Source organism: Antedon bifida, chromosome 8 (assembly GCF_963402885.1).
Source record: "Antedon bifida chromosome 8, ecAntBifi1.1, whole genome shotgun sequence".
Taxonomy (NCBI): domain Eukaryota; kingdom Metazoa; phylum Echinodermata; class Crinoidea; order Comatulida; family Antedonidae; genus Antedon; species Antedon bifida.
The window spans coordinates 1666273-1691251 of NC_136233.1; the positions used below are offsets into that span (position 1 = coordinate 1666273).

General features: G+C 33.3%; 1 protein-coding gene across 2 annotated transcripts; it reads right to left on the bottom strand.

Moving 5' to 3' along the window:
- Nucleotides 1-24: 24 nt before the first annotated feature.
- Nucleotides 25-24762, bottom strand: LOC144850764 (NACHT and WD repeat domain-containing protein 2-like). 2 transcript variants are annotated; one of them, XM_078708182.1, is made up of 12 exons: nt 24655-24762; nt 11461-11762; nt 10200-10402; nt 8461-8737; nt 7821-8047; nt 7387-7549; nt 6807-7141; nt 6177-6368; nt 4183-5811; nt 3872-4056; nt 3601-3725; nt 25-3122 (listed from the first exon to the last, which is right to left on the bottom strand). In XM_078708182.1, the coding sequence occupies exons 1-12, from the start codon at nt 24711-24713 to the stop codon at nt 2914-2916; spliced, it is 3906 nt and encodes a 1301-aa protein (XP_078564308.1). In that variant the 5' UTR covers nt 24714-24762; the 3' UTR covers nt 25-2913. The 2 variants fall into 2 exon arrangements, with proteins under 2 accessions (XP_078564308.1, XP_078564309.1); XM_078708183.1 differs by lacking the exon at nt 24655-24762 and adding an exon at nt 18179-18675.
- Nucleotides 24763-24979: the final 217 nt, after the last annotated feature.

Below are 24979 nucleotides of genomic sequence, written 5' to 3' on the forward strand. Positions count from 1 at the left end.
AATGACAATCAATGATATTCTATCAGTAGTCACATCAAATATTTATTTCTTACAATGATTTCTTTTCAACAAAAAATAAATAAATAAAACTCACTCACACACACCCATACACTATATACATAATGTAAAAAGCTTTGAAAATGTGTAATACACATAAAGTTATATAATATATAATATAATGGCAAATCACAGTTTAAAATACTCCTAAGCCTAAGTAACCATTGAGGCATGTAATACCATAGAGTTATACAAAAAGTAGAGCCTACACAAACATTACAGTGATCCTCTTACAAGGATACACTCTAACTTATAATGTAACTCTACGTATAATTTGACATGCATCAATGAAGGGTATATGATGTATTAAATTGGGAAAAAAATATTGAAATCAAATATTTGTTTATTCTCGTCCAATTTTTCATTTACCATGATTATATAAAGTGTTGTACAATCAATTGGTATTAGTTTTTACTATAAAAGAAGTTTATCACGGTAACTGAATGGATTAGCCCTAATTTGTTAGTGGCTCCACCAACACCACCAATATCCACCTAGAATAAAGGAATCTCTCTAATGAATGAAACCATAGAATATATACATACAATGTATTAACTGCTAGTTTAAGCAACAAAATCATTACATTAGATTATTACGAAGTGTAACCTTTAACCTTTAATACAATATTATATATCATCTTTGGAATCGTCTAAAACATGGTTGATATCGAACCATAAAGAAGGTATACAGTCACTACATGTTACTGTATTATTATTATTATTACATTCACAATTATGACTTGATACTTTTATGTATATTTCAGCCTACTGTTGACTCCTGATTATTACTTCTTCTACACCACTAATAACATAATAATCTCCTTCTTCTACGCCACTAATATAGATATTAATATTCTTTACATCTTAAATACTTAATCTAATATACACATCTATATGAGCTTATACACAATTTGTGTGTAATAGCTCATAGCCTGAATACATACACTGGAATACTGTCAATAGTAAACTCTATACACGCTGGCACTTGTGTTTAAATGTCAAGTTTACCTGTAGATACACTGCGATCATGTCTAGTTGACACAGTGGCGTAACGGTTATGAGCGCTCACTGGCTAAACCCAGGGCCCCAGAGGTTATGGGGACCCCTGAGCAGTGCCCAGAGGGAAAAACAGGAATTAAAATATGTCGAAAAGGGCTAAAAACGCCTGAGGCCTCCAGCATTGGATGGTCACTTAGGGTTCCTAAACCAAGGGCCTCAGGCCACTGCGTTACGCTACTGAGTTGACTACGGTCAGACTACTGGGGCTTGATGTGTGCCTTGCTGGTATCAACACAGGGTCAAGTTACTCCTGAACGACATAATGTACATGTTATGCGCAATTTGAAAGTTACACAACAGTGTAACGCTAGTACAATTACAGAAACTAGCAATTAAACAATTAAGCACCCTGATTTCTTAGCTTGGGAGAAACAAAGTAGGATCACTTTGATGGTAGCACCTTCTAATGTATTGTCACAATTGTGAAATCCAATCAAGGAAAGATATGCAGCAGAATGGAGGTCAGAAGGTTACAACTAATTCCAAAATATATTAATCATATACTGAATACAATGATTCTGAAGCGATAGAATTTGAAATACTGGAAATAAGAACATTGTATTGACTGTAATGAATATGATTATATTTCTTACTAGATTAAGACATATAGGTATCAATTATTAGAATACAACATTCACATGAATATAGACTCTCTAGTAGAATGTGAATACAACTTGACTACAAGAGCTTGAAGTACAGTAGAGCAGGATGAACTCTGAATATGGGTGTGTCCTCTGAATAGGGGCGTGACCAATGAATAGGGGTGTAACCTCTGAATAGGTGGTGCATCCTCTGAATAGGGGCGTGTTCTCTGAATAACGATGTGATCACTGAATAAAGGTGCGACCTCCAAATAGGGGTGTGACCTCTGAATAGGGGTGTGACCTCTGAATAAGGGCGTGGCCTCTGAATAAGGGCGTGGCCTCTGAATAGGGGCGTGACCTCTGAATAGGGGTGTGACCTCTGAATAGGGCATGTCCTATGAATTGGAGTGTGACCTCTGAATAGGAGTGTGTCCTGAATAGGGTGTGACCTCTGAACAGGGGTGTGACATCTAAACAGGGGCGTGACAAACTGAATATGGGTGTGTCCTCTGAATAGGGGTGTGACCTCTGAATACGGGTGTGTCATCTGAATAGGAGTGTCCCAAATCAGGGGTTCTACTTTATTGGGTTTCAATGAATTATAATTCTTTTACAATACAATTGATTTTCTAACACTAGAGTTTGTTTAGTGACATAAATTTGTTTCTTTAAAATATTAAGTGGCTAGATGCTTATAAATTAGACCTGGTGACTCAAAACAGCTCTGACCTACACAACAACATTCCCCATGATTTGTATCAACATATCTAAACTTGACATGTACACACAACTAGCCAGATGTAAAGACAACTGTGAATACCTAAATAAGAATTGGCACGATCACAAGTAGAGCATGCTGACGACAAAGACACAAAATGCACAGTAACCTAACACATGTCTGGTGCTGCATCTAACGACCATCCAACCACGTCACATCAGCTACCTCATATCAATATCTGTTCCCAATCAATTTGCTAAATTTCTAATAAAACATTTTACAGTCAGTTTCTTTTCGGCTCCCGGTCCAAAATGCCTTTCCTGAAAGTTTTTGCTATGCATCGTGGAAAGTAGCGAAGAACGACGAACCATAAGTTCCAATTCTGTCATCATTTCTGATTTTTAGGAATTAAAACTGTACTTAAGCAACAAAGTCGTCACATGATATTTCACGCATATCAAGCACCATTCAGCACGTTCGCACATTACTACTACTACTACTCCCCCAACTTGTAAACTTTGCCGTTGTGAGTAGAATCACCGTACGATGTTGATTCTTTTGGAATATCAACAGAGTCTTTGTTTCGTATCCAGAGTGTGACAATCGTGCTTTGACTGCGTAGACCAATCAGGGCGCAGGATCCGTCAGCTGATATTTGACAGCAGGTGATTGGTTCGTCAGGTGTAAAACTTGCAAGCCTTTCACCTAATAAAATAACAAGATATAGCATTGCTTGTGTCCTTGGGAAAGACACTTTATTAAAGCTCTGTCTACACTATCAAACTAGTTTGACAAAAAAATTGTGATGTGCCCAAATATGGTTGTGATGCTTAAATATGGTAGTGATATGACATCATCATATCCACATATGGACACATCACATGTTGTCCTTACATAAAGTTTGATAGTGCAGACAGAGCTTTACATTTGCCTCTCTCCAAATGGGTACCTGGTGAGGTCGAGACACAGCTTTGCGCTGATTATTAGCTGCATTATGGGAGTATGTTTCCATTTGTGTGATCCAAAAATGACCGGGATAATATTAATAATATGTAGAGGTTTCTTTTAGCTTTATAAACCTAGGATATTATTATTATTATTATTACTATTATTTAAAATTGGTTATGTAACAAATTGTGCAGTTCTACATGTTATTTTGGAAGTGGGGCAACAATTAACTTACCCGTTTGAAGATCCCATGCACGTAATGTGCGATCCTTTTGAGTGCTGTCAAATGACAAACAACGATTGCCATCCTGAGAGAGGTATATACTGTCTACAGGATCAGTGTGCCCATTTAAAGTATGCCTAAATTAAAGAAACAATGTGTGTATATATGTGTGTATAAAAAAAATCATTGACTCAATAGTAAGGTGTCTGTTCAAGGAGAAGACCAGAATTGTAGTAAGTCTTTCTGGGCGTCTTCATCTTCATTAAAAAAAAAGAAAGAGTACCTTGAGCCGCCAGATGAGAGATCCCAGACAATCAAGCTACCATCTTGCAATGCATTCACGACACAGCCCCCTTCTACTGATATAGAGACAGCAGTCGTGTTAAAGGATGGTTTCCACTTCTTAAACAACTGCCCGCTAAGAAGATCATACACAATCACAAAGTTGGCACTTGTATCGCCAAGCTCCTGAAAGAGAAATAAACATTTACTATCTGTTGACCTCTCTCCACACTCCTTTTTATTATAATTACTCTGTATTCAATGTTTTAATCAAGTATGGAGAAACAAAATTGTGTAAATGTTGTTACTAACCTTGATGACGCATACAACATAATGACCGTCATTCGATATTGACGACATCTTGGTGATAAACTCATGTTGCGGGATTCGTAGATCATGAACAAGTTTACGGTTATTAAGATCCCAAACTAACAGAGGACTTGGTTTCTGCGTTTCGTCACCACAAACGCATTTCTCACCGTTCGCACTCACCAACAAACTGTTGAGAAAACGATCTTCTCCAACTTTAAACGTCGAGACGACATCGCCTGTGGAACGTTTAATAATGTTGACCGTCATACGGTTCCGCGACAATGCAACAACGTGCTCTTCGTCGTGCATTGCAAAGTACGGCATTTTTAAGTTCATTGTTCCTTTAAGTTCGCTTTCTAGCTCGCCCGTGTCTAGATTATAAATTCTAAGAACACGGTTACAAAGAACAATAACCTTATAACTATCGATGCAACATACATTACGCGGCTGATCAATATTTGTCAGTGTTCGTACAGCTTTTTGCGTAACGATATTCCAAACCGAAACCACTCCCTCAGCGCTTGAAACAGAGATAACATGTTTGTCGTCGCCTTTAATACGAAATATAGCGGTGAGGTCAGATTCTTGCGTTTTGTCGAGGCTTTCCGAGGCATCTAACGGTTTCAAACATGCGTGAGATGGCTGAAAGTTTGAATAAGGTGGCTTGTAAGCCATATTGCACAGAGTAACCATACATGGGTATTTTGTTTCTTGTCCCTTTAACGTATCACCCATCCGCTGTTGAATTTGAAGGAACAACTGATAGCCATCGCAAATTAGTGAGTACGCAGACACCTGTAGCATATTTTGTAAAAGTTTTAAATCTAAATCGTTGGGTTTTAATTGCAGAGCAAGAGCTACATCATCTAACAGTTCATAAACTCCACATTCTTTGAGCTTTAACATCATCCAGTCTTGATCCCATATGTAAGTTTTACAATAACTTTTATCCCCACATTGGAAGGAATGGTACGGCAGTTCCTGTAACCTCCTTACATTAGTCATATCGCCGTTCTTAACACTTTGACGAGAAAAATAGTTACGTAACTTTGAATACAAACCAGCCTTTTTCTCATTAGTGTCCAAGTAACGCTTCGTTGCCGTCTCTAAAATAACACGGTAACGAAACTGACGTAAACAAATTCTGTTCTTAATATTAGATTGAATGAATGGTTCAAGTTCAAGGAGGATCGATTCCAAAAGCATTGTGGGTACACACTCAGTTTTTAATTTTTTCATAAGATCAGAATTCGTCGATAATAAATCGTTCATTTCAACATTAGAAAGTCCGTACCGAGCGGTGCAAAGATTTCCCACAATGCACGATATCAAAGTTCTTCCAAACCGTTTTTCTAGACTTTCAAATATTGCGTCTGATTGAGCGATGAGACTCGATTGCAAACTCAGCTCGTTGCTTGGCGTAAAACTATGCCATTGACACGCTTCGTAGCACGCCATGTGCACAAATAACGGCGCCGGTTGTTTTTCAACCTTTTTGTTTAAAAATGTCAATTGTTCCTCATTTAATGTCCTTCCTTTTGACTGCAAACGACGCTCAATCAAATTTGTCATCGTTTTTTCATCTAATGCTGGAATTTCCATCTCAACAAGATGACTGCCCAAATGAGACTGGAAAAAAAAAGGAATTTTACAGTATCTTAGAGGCTAAAGCTCTGTCTACACTATCAAACTTTATGTGACAAAAAAATGTAATGTGCCCATATGGATGATGATGATGTCATATCACTATCATATTTAGGCATATCACTACCATATTTAGCCATATCACTACCATTTTTTGTCAAACTAGTTTGATAGTGTAGAGCTTAAAAGCAGTCAGAGATCCACGTTTGTAATGCATCATTGATTTCATACTTTGTAAGGGCGCTACATGTGTAAACGATTTTATGCAAATTTTGTATGGCGGGAAACATTTTTTTTAGAAAGTTATATCGACTTAGTTTGATGATTTAAACAATTCATACAAATCTAACCTTAATATTTTCATGAGTTTTTGTAGAACTTGTGCAAGTTAGAAGTAACTTGACATGGCTTGGTAGTGTGGTGGGCAGCCATGACACGTTCATGTCCAACGTATCCAGTCCGTCTAACACAATCAACACTTGTCTTTCAGGTGAGGCCTTCATCAAGAGTTGAGACAACGTACACCCAAGTTTGTCAGCACCCTAGTAAACAAGATATTTAAAAATAATAAATTTCAGACAATTGATTATGTGGCGTATGATATGTGGTATAAAGTTCTGTCTACACTCATCAAACTTTATGTGACAAAAACATGTGATGTGCCCATATATGGACACCATATTAGGGCATTTGGTCAAACTAGTTTCATAGTATAGACAGAGCTTTACAATAGTCGGCAGTAGTAAAAGTACCATGATAGGATCAAATCCATTTACAAAAAAATCTAAAAAAAGAAAGACTACAGACAGTAGTGTAAATTCTTGCCGTTTATTCAATCATAAAAATATGTAAAAATGTCCCCACTCTCGAGAGAGTCTAGCAATGTTTGTCTAATATTTCCCGCCACTGCCTGGGTCTGTCTCCTCCAGGAGTACATAGTTTTTAATAAACTATTACCTATTAAAAAAATATCTACTTACTTTATATGAAACAGAGACATGTTCTTGGTAAATATGTGTGAGCTGTTCGCATATGCTTTGCACCAAGGAATTCACAGAACATGACGCACCAGATGACCCAACGAACCGTATCACGTTGGCCATTGAGTCACGTTGGCACATTTTTGTAATTTTTGCAGCCACACCCGACTTGCCGCTACCGGTAGCACCGTGAATTAGTAGGACCTGCTTGGAGTCGTTTGTCAAGTGGTTCTTTAGGTCTTCAAGGAGATCGGTCTGCCCGACAAAACTCTTACAGTGATTCTGAGCAATAAGGGTATGGTGAAGAACCTCATCAAATAACCTGTTGCTGATTTCTATCAATAAAATTTAAAAAGAATCAGAGAATATTGAACCAAGGTTGTAAATGTAATATTTATTTTATTTTTATTCATTTTATTTCAACAATATTTAAGGGTGATCCATCAAGCCGAAGCTGATCATTAGGAACCCTGTCTATTTTGTATCTGGAAAACAACAAACAATATACATTATATGCCTTGACTAAAATGTTGTCCCACTTGAGCTGTTTTTTGAATTATTGCGTAATAAAATGACTTACTTGCGATTTGGATCTCCTCATCAATACGTTCTTTTTCAGAGATAGATTTCTCGATGATCTCCATCAGTTGTTTCAACAGTGAACTTTTCAGCGTCTCCACATACTGCTGGTGAGAGGAGTGAACCTGTGGATCCAGACCACCTTCCTTCCAAGGAACGTTGAACTTTTAAAAACAAAAAACAACATACTATAAAGAGCAGTTCAGAAAATGATGCTACCTAAAGGCTTAGTACAAGTGTAGGCATTTGTTGCGTATAAAAGGGAAAACATTATATTTGAGACCTCAAAGTTAAAATTAGAAGACGGGGGAAAAACCAATTGAAAATCGTATTTTCAAGTTATGTAACTCAGATGCAATTGAAGATGAATAGCACTCTCGTTTTTTGAGACCTTAGAAACTCTTTTATACATAACCAAAATTTTGCAACCCTTACCTTTATGAAATGTGATTCTATGACCTGATCGGCTAACCGACGGGTCAATTGAATCAGTTGTTCTTGAGAATGTCCGTCAGGTTCCTTAGGGTCACCAGCAAGGTCAACATATTTCCACGCAACCTCGTCGGTTGAATCAAAGTCGTTGAGGACGCGGTGAACCCAAACAGTCCCTTCTTTGCTACTGGTGGGGCTAAATATTCCATCGCTTACATCCATTTCAATATCTACATTTGAATCAAATTCACAAACTCTTTGTTAAATTGGGTTTTTAAGTATAAACCAGTGGCTGTATTCACCAATCACACTTAAGTGAGAATTTTCCCTTAAATATTTAAGTCATTCACTTAACTCAATAAATATTTAAGTGTATTCACTTTGATAGGAGATTTTTTGTTATTTTAATTTTTAAGTACTTCCCTTAGCCTAAGTGTGATTGGTTAATACGGCCACAGGGTTTCAATTTATACCGAACTGTGATTACCGAATCCCCATTCTTCGGTTTGTGTTTAGTTGTTTTTCCTCTTCTCAGTTGGTATGTTCAGCGCTTAGAGGTTTCACAACATTTAACGCTTTTAAATCCAGGATATTATTATTTAAATGAGTGGGGCTACATAAAGTAATTAATAATAGATCATACCTGACGCCATATAAAATTCTTTTTCTTCCTTCCCCCAACAACTTCTCATAATTGAGCAAATTCGTTCCTTCGTCTGTGGCCAATCTGCGAAATCATCATGAGACTCATGAGGTGGTTGTAAAATATGAACCTGAGGAATGGCATTGGTGTCATGGTAGTAGTAACGATTGATCAGCTCCTTTTGTTCTTCATCAACCTTCTTCTGCAAACGGTCAAAAGCTGTTGACCGAATCTGCTTCGGACAAATGCATCGGTCATGTTTCTGGTTCAAGAAGAGCTGTCAAAAAAAAGAATAAGTTGATAAGTTGATAATTTAGTTATTTAATTTTCAGTGAATTTACTAAGTACTTATTCTTTATTTATCTCAAATTGTAAGTTTAGTTGGAAGAGCAATATAGTAAACCACTGATATAATACCATGGGTCAAATTAATTAACAAAATTATTAATTACTTTAAGTCAATGATTTTGCTTAAGTCATTTTTCTAAATAACAAATAGCAACTATTCATTTAATACGATAAAAGTGTGGTTCCCACTCTGATGCAATGCAAGCGCAACTTAAGCAACGATGGATTATTCAAACTGCTTCTTGCCATTGGTCAACTCGCTTGCACAATTGCGTCCTAGTGGGAACCAAGTTTAAGTAATATTATATAAATTTCATCGAATTCCCTTAACATTTTCCACAAATGCACTACATCTTTCTATTGATTTTTGGTATAGAAATTTAAGAACATAATCAGTATAAGTCTTTTATAATTTCATCTGAGCAACTTTAATATGCGGCATATTTATTCTAATATCGTCGAAAAGATGTTTTTCTTCCTTTATTCATTTGAAAAGTATAATAAATAGTAATAATGGCATTCATTCAGAAATGTTACGAGTCATAAATGTAGAGTTTATCAACGCAAAACCAATAATTTGATTCTGATTTGGCTAGATAATTTTAAATGCATGAAATCATCTCATCATAAAAAGCACTCTAAAACTAATTAGGAATTTTACAACCTAAGAAATCATCCAAGTGTAAAAGAAAATGTGTATTGTTTAGTAAAAATTGACACAAAAGAACAAAAGTAGTAAAAGGATTTAATAACAAGCAAGGATGACTCTATTATTATATCTACACAATTAATAATTAAAGTCCCTGGATAAAAATTCTAATTATCTACCTATGAAATAATGGAGGATGCCAAATGATTTGATATGCACAAGATTGTTGATTTTAAAGTGGTTGAAATACAAGTTAATACGACTGTAATAGGATTTGCAAGACGAAGCGAGTGATGTCTTGTTTTAGAATTAAAATCAGTATGGGCATAAAATGACTAAATTCATTGTACCCAGATGAAATTGGTAAGAGCTTATAAACAGCTTAAATCTCACCTAATATCAACCACATAAGACGAAGATAGATAACCATCATCTACCTCAAGCTAGTAGAATTGTTTAACTACCCTTTTTACTTTTTGACACCCAAACTAAAGCTCTGTCTACACTATCAAACTTTATGTGACAAAATAATGTGATGTGCCCATATATGGACATGATCATGTCATATCACTACCACGTTTGGGTATATCACTACCATTTTTGGGCATATCGCACTTTTTTTGTCACATAAAGTTTGATAGTGTAGACAAAGTTTAATATACTTAGCATAATGTACAATTAAATCAGGTTAGGATAAACAAACATCTGACCGATTAAACATAAAGTTGTAATAGTAACTCACCAGAAAGTTTGGACCAGTTGACTTTGCTTGGCATTCTAGGATCACGTTTGAGCAGATATCTCGAGTGTTTTTATCTTGAACAAGGTTGGTCCACGAACCCTCCTGGGGGTCAACGGCCAGAAACTCGTAGCCTAACTTCGAGCAGTGGGATCGTAACTTTGGGTAGATATGCTTCCAGAAAATGTTTCGTTCTAAATCCGAATCTAAAAACAAATTTATTATTTATTTATTTAAGTGTGTTCACCTTTTAATGCATTAGCTCAAAGAAAGCCTTATCCAAATCACTTAAGATTGATTATATCACATATCAAATTTTTATTTGTACTTATTTTATTGACAAATTTATATGGGGGGTAGCTGACTCAGTTACATTAATGTATTTTGCTTAAGATAACCCTGCCCAGCATTTTTTCATCTCAAAGAAAGATGAAGATAGGAAACTGGACGTTACACCAGATGGAAGTTCATCCACCCCAAGGATAAGAAGGATTTTGTACTTTGATACTTTTCAGGCTATTGTTACCATGTCATGTAACTAACAATACAGTGTTACTCAACCCATTTTAGACCGTGACCCAGAATTTAACGGCACAATGCCTCAAAACCACGCTATTCAACTGCATTCAATCAAACAACACAGTGAATATTACATGTGTAGCCAAGGTAAACGATCGATCAATGCTAGTTGCTAAGTAACAGTTTCAACAATGGACGTTAAAATATTGAAAACAATAAACCATAAACCCACCAAAAATAAAATAGGTTCATACACAAGGAACCAAGGTCTTACAACCAGGTACGCACATATAGTGCTTTGCTTGAAAACTACTCCACAAGGTATTCTACGGCATATACAGTGCAGCCAACTCTCCCGAAATAGGACAATCTTGGGCTGGGCTAATATGTCTGGTATTCTGCATTTCTAATTTTAAATACAAATTTGGGACCTTTTGGAGAGACCTCAAGAAAAGTTTGGTATTGGGAGAGTTTCCGGTATTCAGAAAGTCTGGTATTGGGAGAGTTTCGTCTGGTATTGGGAGAGTTTCCGGTATTCAGAAAGTCTGGTATTGGGAGAGTTTTCGGTATTCAGAAAGTTTGGTATTGGGAGAGTTTCTGGTTTTACAAAGTTTGGGAGAATTGACTGTATTGTTGGATTCGGGGTAGGACAGATTTAATTGAAATCTGTCAACACAGTCATTTCTAAAGTTCCTTTCTAGTATTCTTTAAAAGGATTTAAGGCAAAATAGTACAGATTTCTTACCAACTGCCACAGCACTAACGAACATACGAACCATCCTAGGTTTTTGAGTGTTCTTAACGAAGCCCAACTGACCAAAGAGTAACTTTTGTACATCATCTCTGTAGAAATCTAAACTCGCTAGCGATGGTGGTTTTGGTGCAGGTGCCGGTTCAATCTTTGGTGGTTCTACCGCGGTTTGGAGCTCCTCAACTTTCTGTTGCGTAATGACGGTGGGTGGTGGAGGGTCTGGTTTCGGAGTTGGTTCTTTCCTCTTCTGCATGTCGTTGCTGCTTGATGCAGCCTTGCCCTGCCGGTTACCCATGCTAAAAAAGAACGTTTGGCGTTATATGTGATACCAGGAAAATAATAAAGAAAATGTTACATGGAAAAATAAAGTGTAATATTAATAAAAATTAACCTCTAAAACTAAATTTTCAATTAATGTTGTGAGCTGTGTGGAAGATGTACAGTATTCTTCATGTCTGTTCAAAACGACCCTACAATATCGAACACCAGACTATTAAAGACAGTTGGTCTCTGAACTTAAGCGGCGGACAGGAAAATCTATTTCTGGGTATAGGAAATTAGCCACCAAGGATACAGGGCGCACTACGATAGGAAATGGTAATTTTATGGTGCCCACGCTTCACTGATTCCGGTGACAGGTTCGAGAACTCGGAAACACACAGAGAGTAATTTTTAACCCAGACATGAAGAAGGTCAATGTAAAATCTTGCGCTAATCTGAATTTATCAATACTCGGACATGGTTTATCTGTCAAGATTACTAATCATGCATCAGTTATCCTGAATCAGAACACAATGATTCATAATAAGTGACAAAATGTATTACTTTATTAAAAAAATTTCATTTATATGATAATTTTTCTAGAAAAAATGTGTTCAAAACCTGACCCACAATGCATCATTTAAAATATTAAAATGTGACAAAAGAAAATTATAAAATGAAATACTGAAAACTATTTTTTTTTAAATGAAAAGACGAGGAAATCTGTAAGTAAGAATGAGAAAAACACTCCAACAAATGATTGAATCAGTAACCGGATGCCTTAACCACAGACTACTGTACTGAGCTTTCATTCAATTAACATTATTTTTGGGTTTTTTTTGAAGAAAATGACCCCTCTATACTGTAGTTTGATCACATCTGAACTACAGTACATTTATTTGAAAAACAAAAATTGTGTATATACTGTACAGCAAATAAATATCTGTTTTTTGTAAACTCTTAAGCTTTATGTGACAACAAAAAGTGATGTGCCCATATATGGACATGATGATGTCATATCACTACCGTATTTGGGAATACTACTACCATATTTGGGCACAACACTCTTTTTTGTCAAACTAGTTTGATAGTGTAAACAGAGCTTTAGGAAGGAAACATATTGAATGTTCTAACAGACCGAAAATATGGGTAGATCAAACCCACTCTTCTTATACCACACAAACCAGGAACTATGCCGTTTCCACGAGATTAGTCACCATTAGTTACGAATACCACCAATTAATATCAGACAGACATAAGTTACAAATGGGAACACCGCTGTCAACTTTTGAGACATTTCAACAAATGGAAACAAGCAAAGATAGTTTGGAAAAAGTGGTAAAATATTCTGTAAATTAAATTAATTTTGACATCTGTAGAAAAGTATGGGTATTAAATTAATTGTGACTTTTGTAGCAATTTGTATCTATTATTGAGGAAATGTGTTTTGACAGCAACAACACAAGTCATACACAGTGATTATAGAAGATTACAAAAGTTTAAAATATGATCTTATCTTAAATCTATTAAGTACCATTTTTGCTAATTTTTATAGATAAAATTTAAGTAAATACAGCACTTTTTCTTGTAATCTCTGTCTCTTATAATCTCTGTCAAACGTAATGTGACAAAAAAAAATTGTGATATGCCCATATGGATGTGATGATGTCATCACTACCATTATTTGGGTATATCACTACCATATTTGGGCACATCACACTTTTTAGTCGCGTGGACGCGACTCTATAGTTTACTATGTCTGTCTGTCGGTCTGTCTGTCGGTCCGGTATCACTATGCATTGTAGCACGCGACTTAATGGCTGTTGGCCTTGTTTTAAACTAGTTTGCTAGTCGGTGTAGACAGAGCTTAAAGAAAAAGCAACTATTTGAGATTCATACTGTACTACACACACACACACACACTGTACCAGAATGAAAACATGAAACCCGGAAGATGTAAAATATTATTCTCCCTGACTGATGAAATTAAGCTTGTTGGAGAATTGTCCAACAGAAACACACCTTTAGATAAAAATATAATTATGAGGTATTAGTACTGTCCTTGTAAAACACCAGATGAATATTTAATGAGTTTCACATAATACAATGCAAGGTGATGGTTATCCCAGGATAATATAGAATTTCATGTCTTGTCTTTAGAGGCATGTGATATTAAGATCACACGCACACATGAAATGCCTACGATGTGTGCATTTAAAGCAAACTCAAATTTGGTAAACTCCAATAATACAGGCCTTGTCTTTTAAGGCGAGTGAGTGTGATCACTCACCTAACACACTCCTAAACTGCCCTTGAGGAGTGCGATTTACAACACGCTTACATTTGGTCAACTTCTACACACCAAAATACAAATAGCACACCTACAGCACCCCTGAATGTATTGAGAAGTGCAATTTGTAGCACACCTATGATTTTCAAAAGACAAGGCCTGTATATACCACCAAGTATTCTTTACTGCATGAAGATACAAACAGTACAACAATGCCTATGTACACCACATCTCTATTGTACCTGTATAGCATGCATAAGCTTGGTTTGAACTTGAACGCAACTCAATCACTTAATGTACTATACATTAGGTGCACAATGCAAGTGAGTTGACCAATTACAAGTAATTTTTCGGATGATCCATTGTGTCGTGATTGGTCAAATTACTTGTGGTGCTCTTACTTCTGTGCATTGCGTACCAAGTGCAAACTAAGCTTAAGGAGTGTAATTTGTAGCACACTTGTAATTTAAAATTATAAGGGTCCAATGTTTGATTTTAAGTAAATTTTTTTATTGTTAACTCCAAGATTTGATTTTATATCATGGTAGACCATATCAAAGAAATCAATCCAATTGACGACAATTTAAATTAATCTTCATAATTGGTTTTAAAATATTGTTGCATAGGTCTTAATTAAATTACTGTTTTTATCTATTAACATTTAAACTTTATTTCATGAGGGCAGTTCTAACATAGGCCATCAATATAAAAAGATAAATACATTAAAACATCAAATTACATAGGTTTCATACTGTATCAAAAATATAAATATTAAATTGATGGTAACATCATCATTAATGTTATTGTAACATCAAAATCAGTACAATTGAATTTAACAATGTGCTCAATTTTAAAATAAATGTTTACCCTATTACATAAATGGTTCAACCCAAGTTGTCTTAAAGCATTCAGTAGTATGGACAACGTCACATGATCAACAATGAATAATAGATCTTGCACACACACACAGTCACTTGCAATCAATTAAACACAACAGATTACAAATGGATCAAAATGCAAAAGATAACAACATGGACCTAAATGATAATTTATCAAAAGTAATTTACTAAAAATGCAAGGTCAATTTCACGATGAAAATTAGGATATTATAGCAGTTTAAAATTCTTTATATATCACACTAGGTCTAGCAACTGTACAAAATGTCAATTTTTGTTATCTTCGTATTAGCATGTTTCGCAAGGCAATAAAGCATTGAGGGCGTCACGCAAAACATAGAATAGAATAAGTGAAAACTGTAAACTGCTATCCAAATTTTCGGAAAATAAATAAATTATTTAATAAATTATCTATGTTTATTATAAATAATCATGCATTGTTTCAAAAATATATAACAAATATTCATTGTGTAATATAAATATGGTTGCTGATATTCGTAAAAAAGAATATAATTTGACTAATATGAAAAGGGATCAGCTCAGAAATTAAAAAATGTAGGACCTATCTGTTTTTGTTATGTTCGTTGTGTGATGCATCCTATTTGCGTTACTTACATGTGTGAAGCATCTGTTTCGTTACTTACAATTACATGTGTGACGTACATGTGCAATGTACGGTCAGTTTTTGCTACTGTATGTACATGTGCAATGTACCTGTTTTTGTTACTTACATGTGACGTACCTGTTTTTGTTACGTACATGTGCGATGTACCTGTTTTTATTACGTACATGTGTGACGTACCTGTTTTTGTTACGTACATGTGCGATGTACCTGTTTTTGTTACGTACATGTGCGATGTACCTGTTTTTATTACGTACATGTGTGACGTACCTGTTTTTGTTACGTACATGTGTGATGTACCTGTTTTTGTTACGTACAGTACTATGTGTGACGTATCTGATTTTGTTACGTACATGTGTGACATCTGTTTTTGTTAGTACATGTGCGATTTTCCTGTTTTTGTTACGTACATGTGTGACGTATCTGTGTTCAATACATACTTTACACATACGATGTACCTGGTTTCGTTACGTACATGTGCGTCTTATCTGTTTTCGTTACATGTGTGATGAATCTGTTTTCATTACATAAACGTGCGACGTACAGTATCTGTTTTCATATGTGCATTCGTAAGGTTGCAATTTACCTAACAATTGAGACATAAAAACTGTTAACTAACATTACTGATTGCATTCATTATTTACAGTATACTATTATTACCTTACCCTACATGACTGTAAGACGGATGTCTGTAAGTTTTACTATTATTGATAATTATTATCATTTAATCAATATACTGTATTGATCAAACTTACATGAACACAAATTGGCAAAAATTAAGGGGTGGCAATATCTCAGATTATTAGCATTTCTGAAAGTGAACAAAAATTGGGGGTGATCAGTCAACAAACTAGCTGAAAGATGGTCTACTAATCAACTTTAATTAAAAGACTTAAATTTAATAGTTATTATTAATTTTCTTTATATTGATGATGCCCGTTTTGACGTCAATATAAATTATAATCCGAGTGATAATAGACCAGGTCAAATATTTACCCAAGTGACCTGTTGTTGCCATGAGTGCGCAATCAATCTTTTTTGGTTGGCTCACCTCTGGGACTTTAATATTTATCTAACTTTTTTGCATTGTTTTACTATTTATTTAGAAGGTTTGTAAGGGTACTTAACCCTTATTTGAATACATGGATGGTATTTAAGACAGTGGAACTTAAGTTCTAAAAGTGATAGCTAAAGAAACAGAGCTAATATGTGCTGTTTACATTAAAGAGGTTGAAATAAAAAAATGAGAAATTTAAAGCCTTGTTTGCACTGCACTTGAAAAAATGGTAAATTTAACCAGCTAACTTATAGTTTATACTAAACTAACTGTAAAGCCTCGTTCGCACTGGACTTGAAAAATGGCAAATTTAACCACGATACATTTACCCAATGCCATTGAAAGATTTGACCATCATTTGCACTTGGATATTTTCACGCAGTTAGTTTAAATAACTGTAATTTTACCAAAAAGAAAACTTGATGTTAAAAACAATGAATTTTTGACTCACATGTGTTAACATGAGTCGCATATTCGCATTGGACATTCTAGTCGCGCGGTTAGTTTTACCGAGACCATGGTGAGTTTTACTGGGCAGGCAGTGGTCTGTAAAATAAGTAACTATCGAATTGGTTAACACTGGGAATTGTAGAAAGTGTTCGGATTGGACTTTTTTTGCTCACTTTTGCCGGTGTCTCGGTCAATTTGACCATAATTAAGTGCGATCAAGGTTTTAGACTTTTAGATATTTTCACCCAGTTAGTTTTACTCCTGACGTCTAGCAGATTCACTTTTTATCATGTGGTATCTTATAGGCAAATGCCAAAGGCATAGGGGCACACAGATGGAAGGACGGAGACAAACAAATGTGGAATTAAAACAAACAATAGGTATGAAAACAGATCTCAGAATGAGAGGTGTCAATTGTATAAGGCAAGTGTTAATTAACACTAATTAAGTCTGTCACAATACATTCATTAATTTCTTTTATTTAATCCTCATTGAGTAAAGTTCAAACTGAATTTAAACTCATCAATTTAAAGTCATTTGTAAATGTTTTAACTCTTACTAATAACAGTGTATTATTGGTTGCGTTTATAAAGCCGGTTTTTGACTAGGCGAATTCATTCATGCAAATTAGCAATACACATGAGGGGACTAAGGACAGGTCAACAAATCTTTGACCATATTTTATTTCTAAACAACATTATTGAATTTGTTTTAAATATTATTGTCAACCACATAAAATTAACATTAGTACATATTACATCCTTTAATGCATAAAATAAACAGTAAAAAATTAATTTATATGCATGTATATATTTAATATTATATTGTTTTTGAAAAAAATGGTAAAATATTTAGTGGGAAATTTGCATTTTTATATTTTGATAACAATGTATTTAAAAAATAATATGTACATGTCTGCATGAATCTAAGTAGTAAGTGATTGTGTACAAGACCAACTCATTATTTATGTATTTTACAGTAACTAAGCATATTTGGGTTGATTTTATTTATTACTGTAAATCCAATAATCTATAAATAAGAAATGTTATGTAGGGGCTATTGTAAGAAAGTACAAAGTACTACAATAGATTAGAAATCAATGAAAGACGGTGTAGCAACTCAAATGAATCACTTACCAGTTCCCCATAGCTGTTACTTAGGCCAACAAGTCAATAAAAAACCTGATACATGTCCACCTTCACAGCCTGCTCCCATCAACTGATTATAGCTCACACCTTAGGCCTAGATCTCAGTGCAATACAAGTCCTCCACAAAGACAGTAATAAGTCAGTAAAGCCAGCCAAGCTGCTGGTGTGTTGGGCTAGGCCGTGAAAGGCTTTTCAGCACACTCAAAAGGGTTAGGCTGTCTCCTCCTATCGTAGCAGCTCACTGCACACGCACCAATATTCAAATGAGCCAGCCAGCCATATTGTGCTTTTTACACAGAGGTCAATCCGCTGCATATTCATACTAATGTAGGACATTGGATTGTTCCATTATGAAAGAGGGAGGTCATTTATTAATCCATGTCCAGTACTATCCAATATTAGTTCAATCCCTTGTTAGGGCTAACCACCAGTATATGAGCACTTCACTAAGAGTGTATTAGAACTACTTGTAAGTTATTTAAATGCTATATTGCACAAACAGCAAATAGTATGTAACAGTTAATACAATTCTCTATGCACCTTCTATCCTTCTTTTACCTGCATTATGATTGCTGTTAGTAAACCATCTGCAAAATTTGTTTCAATATAAATTTATATTTTAATCATTGAAGAGAAAAAAAATTATATGTTTAAATTATGTTGGGTTAGCATATGGATAAGTAAATATAGTTCACAAACTGCAAGCACCAATTCTTCCTACCCCAACTTTATTTTGAAAAAAAGTTTTCGCAAATAAATGGTCAAATTCAACCAAAAACCTGCTTTAAATTTTTTTTTCGATTTAATTTTTGTTCAAAAAGTAGATAACTAATTATGTGACATTAAAATGGCATATCCAACAACAAAAAAATATTTAAAACAATTTTTCAGGAAAATACATCTTTAAATCACCCATTCAATTGTAACCCAGGTGCATTTTGTCCCTTTTACCAAGATTATCTCACTTTTCCAATATCCCTGCTTTTATTTTATGGTATACAGAAATAAATTGAATCAATTTGACCTCTAGAGGGCTCACAATAGAAATTGTTTGACGATCATAACTTATTTGTAATTGCTTTCATTTCATTCCAAAAAAATAATATTGTTTAAACCAGAAATGTATTAGTAAACCTGCAATAAAACACTATGAATAATGAATTGAATAATTTTATAAATATTAATTATTAATTTTCACATCATTAAAAATTACTAGTTTTTGAAAGAAAGCATCTATTAATGCGAGGAATAATTTTAAAATACTGTCTAACAAGTTGAAGATATCAAACACAAACATAAATTCCAAAAAAACCATTGAGGTATTAATAGATTGGTTAGAGGGCGGGCTCCTGACTGAGAATAGCGATTCCCACAAGAACCATAAATTAAATATGGCTGCCGTAAATCTGTTCAAAACTTACTTAGTATAAAATAATAATTTAATATAATAAATAAGAACACACAACAAATATACTTGATAATATATTTACAGTAATTGTAATTGCAATAAAATGAATAATTTCTAGGTGAAGATCACTTTTTAAACTGTGATAACATGGAGTCCGCCCTCTAGCCAATGAATAATATCTCAATGGCTTTGATAGATGATTATAAATTTAGCGTGTCGTCAGAAAATAGTGTCCGCTAATAAAATTAGGTTTACTACACACAATTATTCCACCACTTGAAAATGACAACTGATTTACGAATAATAGACATTATTGATCTACTGTACATTGTATAAGTAGCACTAACAGATTGAGGGCAGTATGAAGGAATACAAGCCTTGCCAGTACTGGGTCTGTGCTAGGTCAGTACTGGGTCAGTGTTAGGTCAGTACTGGGGCAATACTGGGTCAGTGCTAACTGTAGTGCATGTAAAAAGTCCGGACAAGCACTACCGTTCAATTAAAAGTAATACTGTCATATAAACTGTAAAATTTAACAAGCAGCATGGTCACATTGCTAACCAGTAAGTTTTGGAATAAAATAAGCATCTTATTACTCAACCCTCTTTCCCAAACCTTAATGTTTCCTTTGGCCTAACCAGAATATCTAAGTCAATGTACAAACTAAAGTGTATCATACATTTAAAAACTAAATACAAAATATAGATTGTTCATTCATTTTCAACCATTACAATACCCCAATAATTAAAGTACAATCATCCACGGTTGCCTAGCAACTATGACATCATCACGATGGCATTGGGAACAGGCAATAAGTGCCATTGAATGGGTTTGTCTGTGATAAACGATTTTATATGTAACTACCTGAAAATGTTATTACAAGCTTGTGGTATTACAGTAGCACTCTTCCCTGACTGACTGACACAAGAAATACATTTATAATTACTGTATACTATGCAGTATTAAAGATGTACAGTATTGTCCTAAAAAATGAAGATTTTTTTTTTGTCTTGTGTGTAAAAAAAAAAAAAAAAAAAAAAATGAAGATTAATCAAATCAGACGTTGAAAACCATAGAGGCCATTTTGCCGTAGGAAAAAACACAAACTAAATATTAATGAAAAATGACAAATAAATCTTTATTTTTGGTCAAAGTGAATAACTATTATGTTTCATGAAAAATGGCATTCAACAAAAAAAATTTTAAAATTATTTTTCCCGGGGGACAATATATTTTTAATATGGTATAAGATTTTGTTTAATATACAGTACACTGTATTATAGTGTTTTTATAAAAGATTATGTTGTCAAATTATAGTATACAACAACATATCATATCATCAACACAAAATAATTAATTTTCAGAAAGAAAATTATTTTCTGATTTGAGAAAAAAAAATGTGAAAATGATTCCAGTTGTTACTACCTGTACATACATTTTATTTTGTTTCCTATTAAAATGTAAATTTTAACTGTAAATTTTTTATAACAAACCAAATGTTATGCCTTTTGGATGTGTTTTCTACTATTTTTAGTTTACCTTCTTATGTTAGTGTTTTGTAATTTGTTCTCTTGTTTTGCCCTGCATATGCTGGTCCTGGGATGTTTGTTACATTCTTATGTATTTTATTTGAAATAAAGGATGAATTGACGATATATTTTTTGTCGGAAAACTGTGTCTAAAAATAGAATTTCTCTCACTTTCAGTAGTATTGTTCTCTGAAAAAGATAATTTGTAGATACAGTATTACACTAATAGAATAGATGGACTGGTGACTACATTACTGAAACAACAGCTTATTTTGCAGGTACAATGTCTATCCAAACACTGCCTTCTTCCATTGTAGTATCCTATTTCATTAAATCAAACAGCAATTATGCTGGTTATAATAAAAATGGCTTGACAGAAACGATGCAAAATGTTACGTTAACCGGCGGCTCAGGTTACCGTTACCAACATAATATTCTTTTATTTTATACATGAGATGATGCCTGCCTTTAGTGTACACAGTACAAGTACTATTTATAACATACTCAAGTTGGCATTCCCATTCTTAGACAAGATACTATCGATTTATGTTGTACGACTACTACCTACCGCTGTAGTCAACTTAATCCCTTCAAAAAATTCCAGAAATTGCAATTACTTATTTTCTAATTTACTTTATCTTGTCAGACATCCTCCATCATCAAATTTACTTGTGAATACAATTTTAAATTTAGATTCTGAACTTAATACATTATAATAAAAAATTAATATAATATGGTAAACCGTATAGTATTCCTAATTTGTATATTTATTAATTTATTTTTTTATTAATTTTATTTTTGACAATTTGGAGACACATCTCCCGGAGAAGCCAGATAAAAAATTAATATAATATAGTAAACCGTATAATATTCCTAATTTTTTATATCAATTTATTTTTTTATTTATTTTATTTATGACAATTCGGAGACATATCTCCCAGAGAAGCCAGATAAAAAATTAATATAATATAGTAAACCGTATAGTATTCCTAATTTTTTATATTAATTAATTTTTTTATTTATTTTATTTATGACAATTCGGAGACATACAGTATCTCCCGGAGAAGCCAGATAAAAAATTAATATAATATAGTAAACCGCATAATATTCCTAATTTTTTATATCAATTTATTTTTTTATTTATTTTATTTATGACAATTCGGAGACATACAGTATCTCCCGGAGAAGCCAGATAAAAAATTAATATAATATAGTAAACCGTATAGTATTCCTAATTTTTTATATTAATTTATTTTTTTATTTATTTTATTTATGACAATTCGGAGACACATCTCCCGGAGAAGCCAGATAGTCACATAATCGTTAAAGCTAGTGGCTAATTAAGCGGCCTCCCCCTTAAACTAGTATAATTGATTAAAATCAATTTAGTAGTAAACAATTAGTTACATTCCTAATTTTATTTATTAAAATTAAAATCAATTTTCTATATCTGCAATTTAATTTAAATAGTTAAATTCAAATTTTACACAAAACATAAATAAACAACTTTAAATAATATTGCTAACTAGTTACCGTAAGTATTCCTAATTTATTTATAATAATCAATCAATTTACTATACTTCAATTTAATTGTGAATAAATTGCTGAACTTGATTGTATATTTCCAATTCATTATCAACATTGCATCTACAGCAAATACAGTAGTCCAAAGAGATGCAACAATCTATCAATAGATATATTACTTAGCTTTATTGTATTATAATAATTCTACAATCTAATTAGCAATAATGCTCATAATATATACTGTTCAATGTAATAAAAGGCTGTTATTATATTGCAATAATAAATTTCTAAATTGTTAATGCATAAAAAGAGTTATGATGAAATACTGAATGGAAAAAAGGAACATTAAAACATGAAATAATGAATCATGAAAGACCAACAGATATCAAAGAGTACACACTCTATGCAATTGTCATCTGATGTTGTCATTAAGAACATCACCAGAGATCAAAAGGGTGCCAAATATGTCATGGACAGGTAATGTCAAAGACCACCAGAAATCAAATGTACAGTAAGACCCTCTATGAAAATTGTAAATTATAATAGCTCATTGGTTTTGATCAAAGACCGCCAGAAATCAAATGCAACACCCTCTATAAAAATTGTAATTATACTGTAGCTCATTGGTTGTCAATGTCAAAGAAAACCACAAGAAATCAAATGCAACACCCTCTATAAAAATTGTAATTATACAGTAGCTCATTGGTTGTCAAAGTCCATAAGAAATAAATGTAACACCCTCTATGAAAATTATAATAGCTCATTGGTTGTCATCAAAGACCACCAGAAATCAAATGTAACATCCTCTATATATTATTTGTAATAGCTCATTGTTTGCCATCGAACACCACCAGAAATCAAGATGCCATTGAAAGCTTTTTAAAACATCTTCCATCTACTGATAAACAATTAAAATGCCTCTCTCTCGTTACCATAGCAACTACTGTAAACAGAAAGCAAATGACAAGTTTGCTCAGTTTTACATTGTTTACTCTCTAGTTCATTAAATAACCTATTAGGTACATAGTACTGTACACAGTGTTTTGTAATGGAGTGCTTTATGCAAATGTTCATTTTAGAAAGCAAGCTATTGTAACTGTAACATCTTAAGATTCAAGAACTCCAAGGCTTATCATTGCAATAGTTAATACCACGTTATAGTATCATTTTAACAATTTATCAATGTGAAGATTACAATTGTTTACTAGAACGCCTGATTTTATATTCAGTTTCTAATTCATGGTCGGCAGGTTTAATTAGGGTAAATACAATAGTCAAATACTTTAAATGGTTTCATTTAAATCAGTCATTTAAAATTGTAAAAAGAAGTTGGTTCTTGATGAATGAATGAGTGAACAATAAATCAAAAAAGATTGGAAACAATCAAAAAAAGATTGGAATCAATCAAAAAAGATTGGAATCAATCAAAAAAGATTAGAATGGAATCCATAAAAAAGATTGGAAACAATCAAAAAAGATTGGAAACAATAAAAAAAGATTGGAAACAATCAAAAAAGATTGGAATGGAATCCATCAAAAAGATTGGAAGCAATAAAAAAAGATTGGAAACAATAAAAAAAGATTGGAAACAATAAAAAAAACGATTGGAAACAATCAAAAAAGATTGGAAACAATCAAAAAACGATTGGAAACAATAAAAAAAGATTGGAAACAAACAATAAAAAAAAATTGGAAACAATAAAAAAATGATTGGAAACAATAAAAAAAGATTGGAAACAATAAAAAAAAAAGATTGGAAACAATAAAAAAAAAACGATTGGAAACAATAAAAAAAGATTGGAAACATTCAAAATATATAAAAAAGTGAAAAAAATGAAAATCAATGGTTTTTATTATTCTGTTTAATGTTCTATTATCAATAATAATAAATCACTATTTACTGTAGCTATCAAGTCAATAAACTATTAAAACTGCTAATTGTTAAACTTATGAAATTAAGAATTGTGTTATGACAATGACATTATATTTGAAAGAAAACTTACTTTTTTTGTGGTTCTAACGTAACAGCTGTATTATTTTTGGATGAACATGTACCTCCCATACTTGTCCTAAGCACCTTTTGCGTGTTCCATATTGGCCACTCCTCAGCAGTACAACAGATGTGCAAATGAAATACTCAAATTTGAATACTCTGAAATATAAATATTTAAAAAAAAATTGATATTAATATTATCGTACAGTGCCAAAATCAATATGATTAATTTGCCTTACCTACGCTCGCGCTAAGGTCAAATTTTCGTTCGCCAAAATGGCGAAAGGTTTTGAAAAACATTAGCCAAATTGAAAATCCTTTAGCCAAATTTAAAA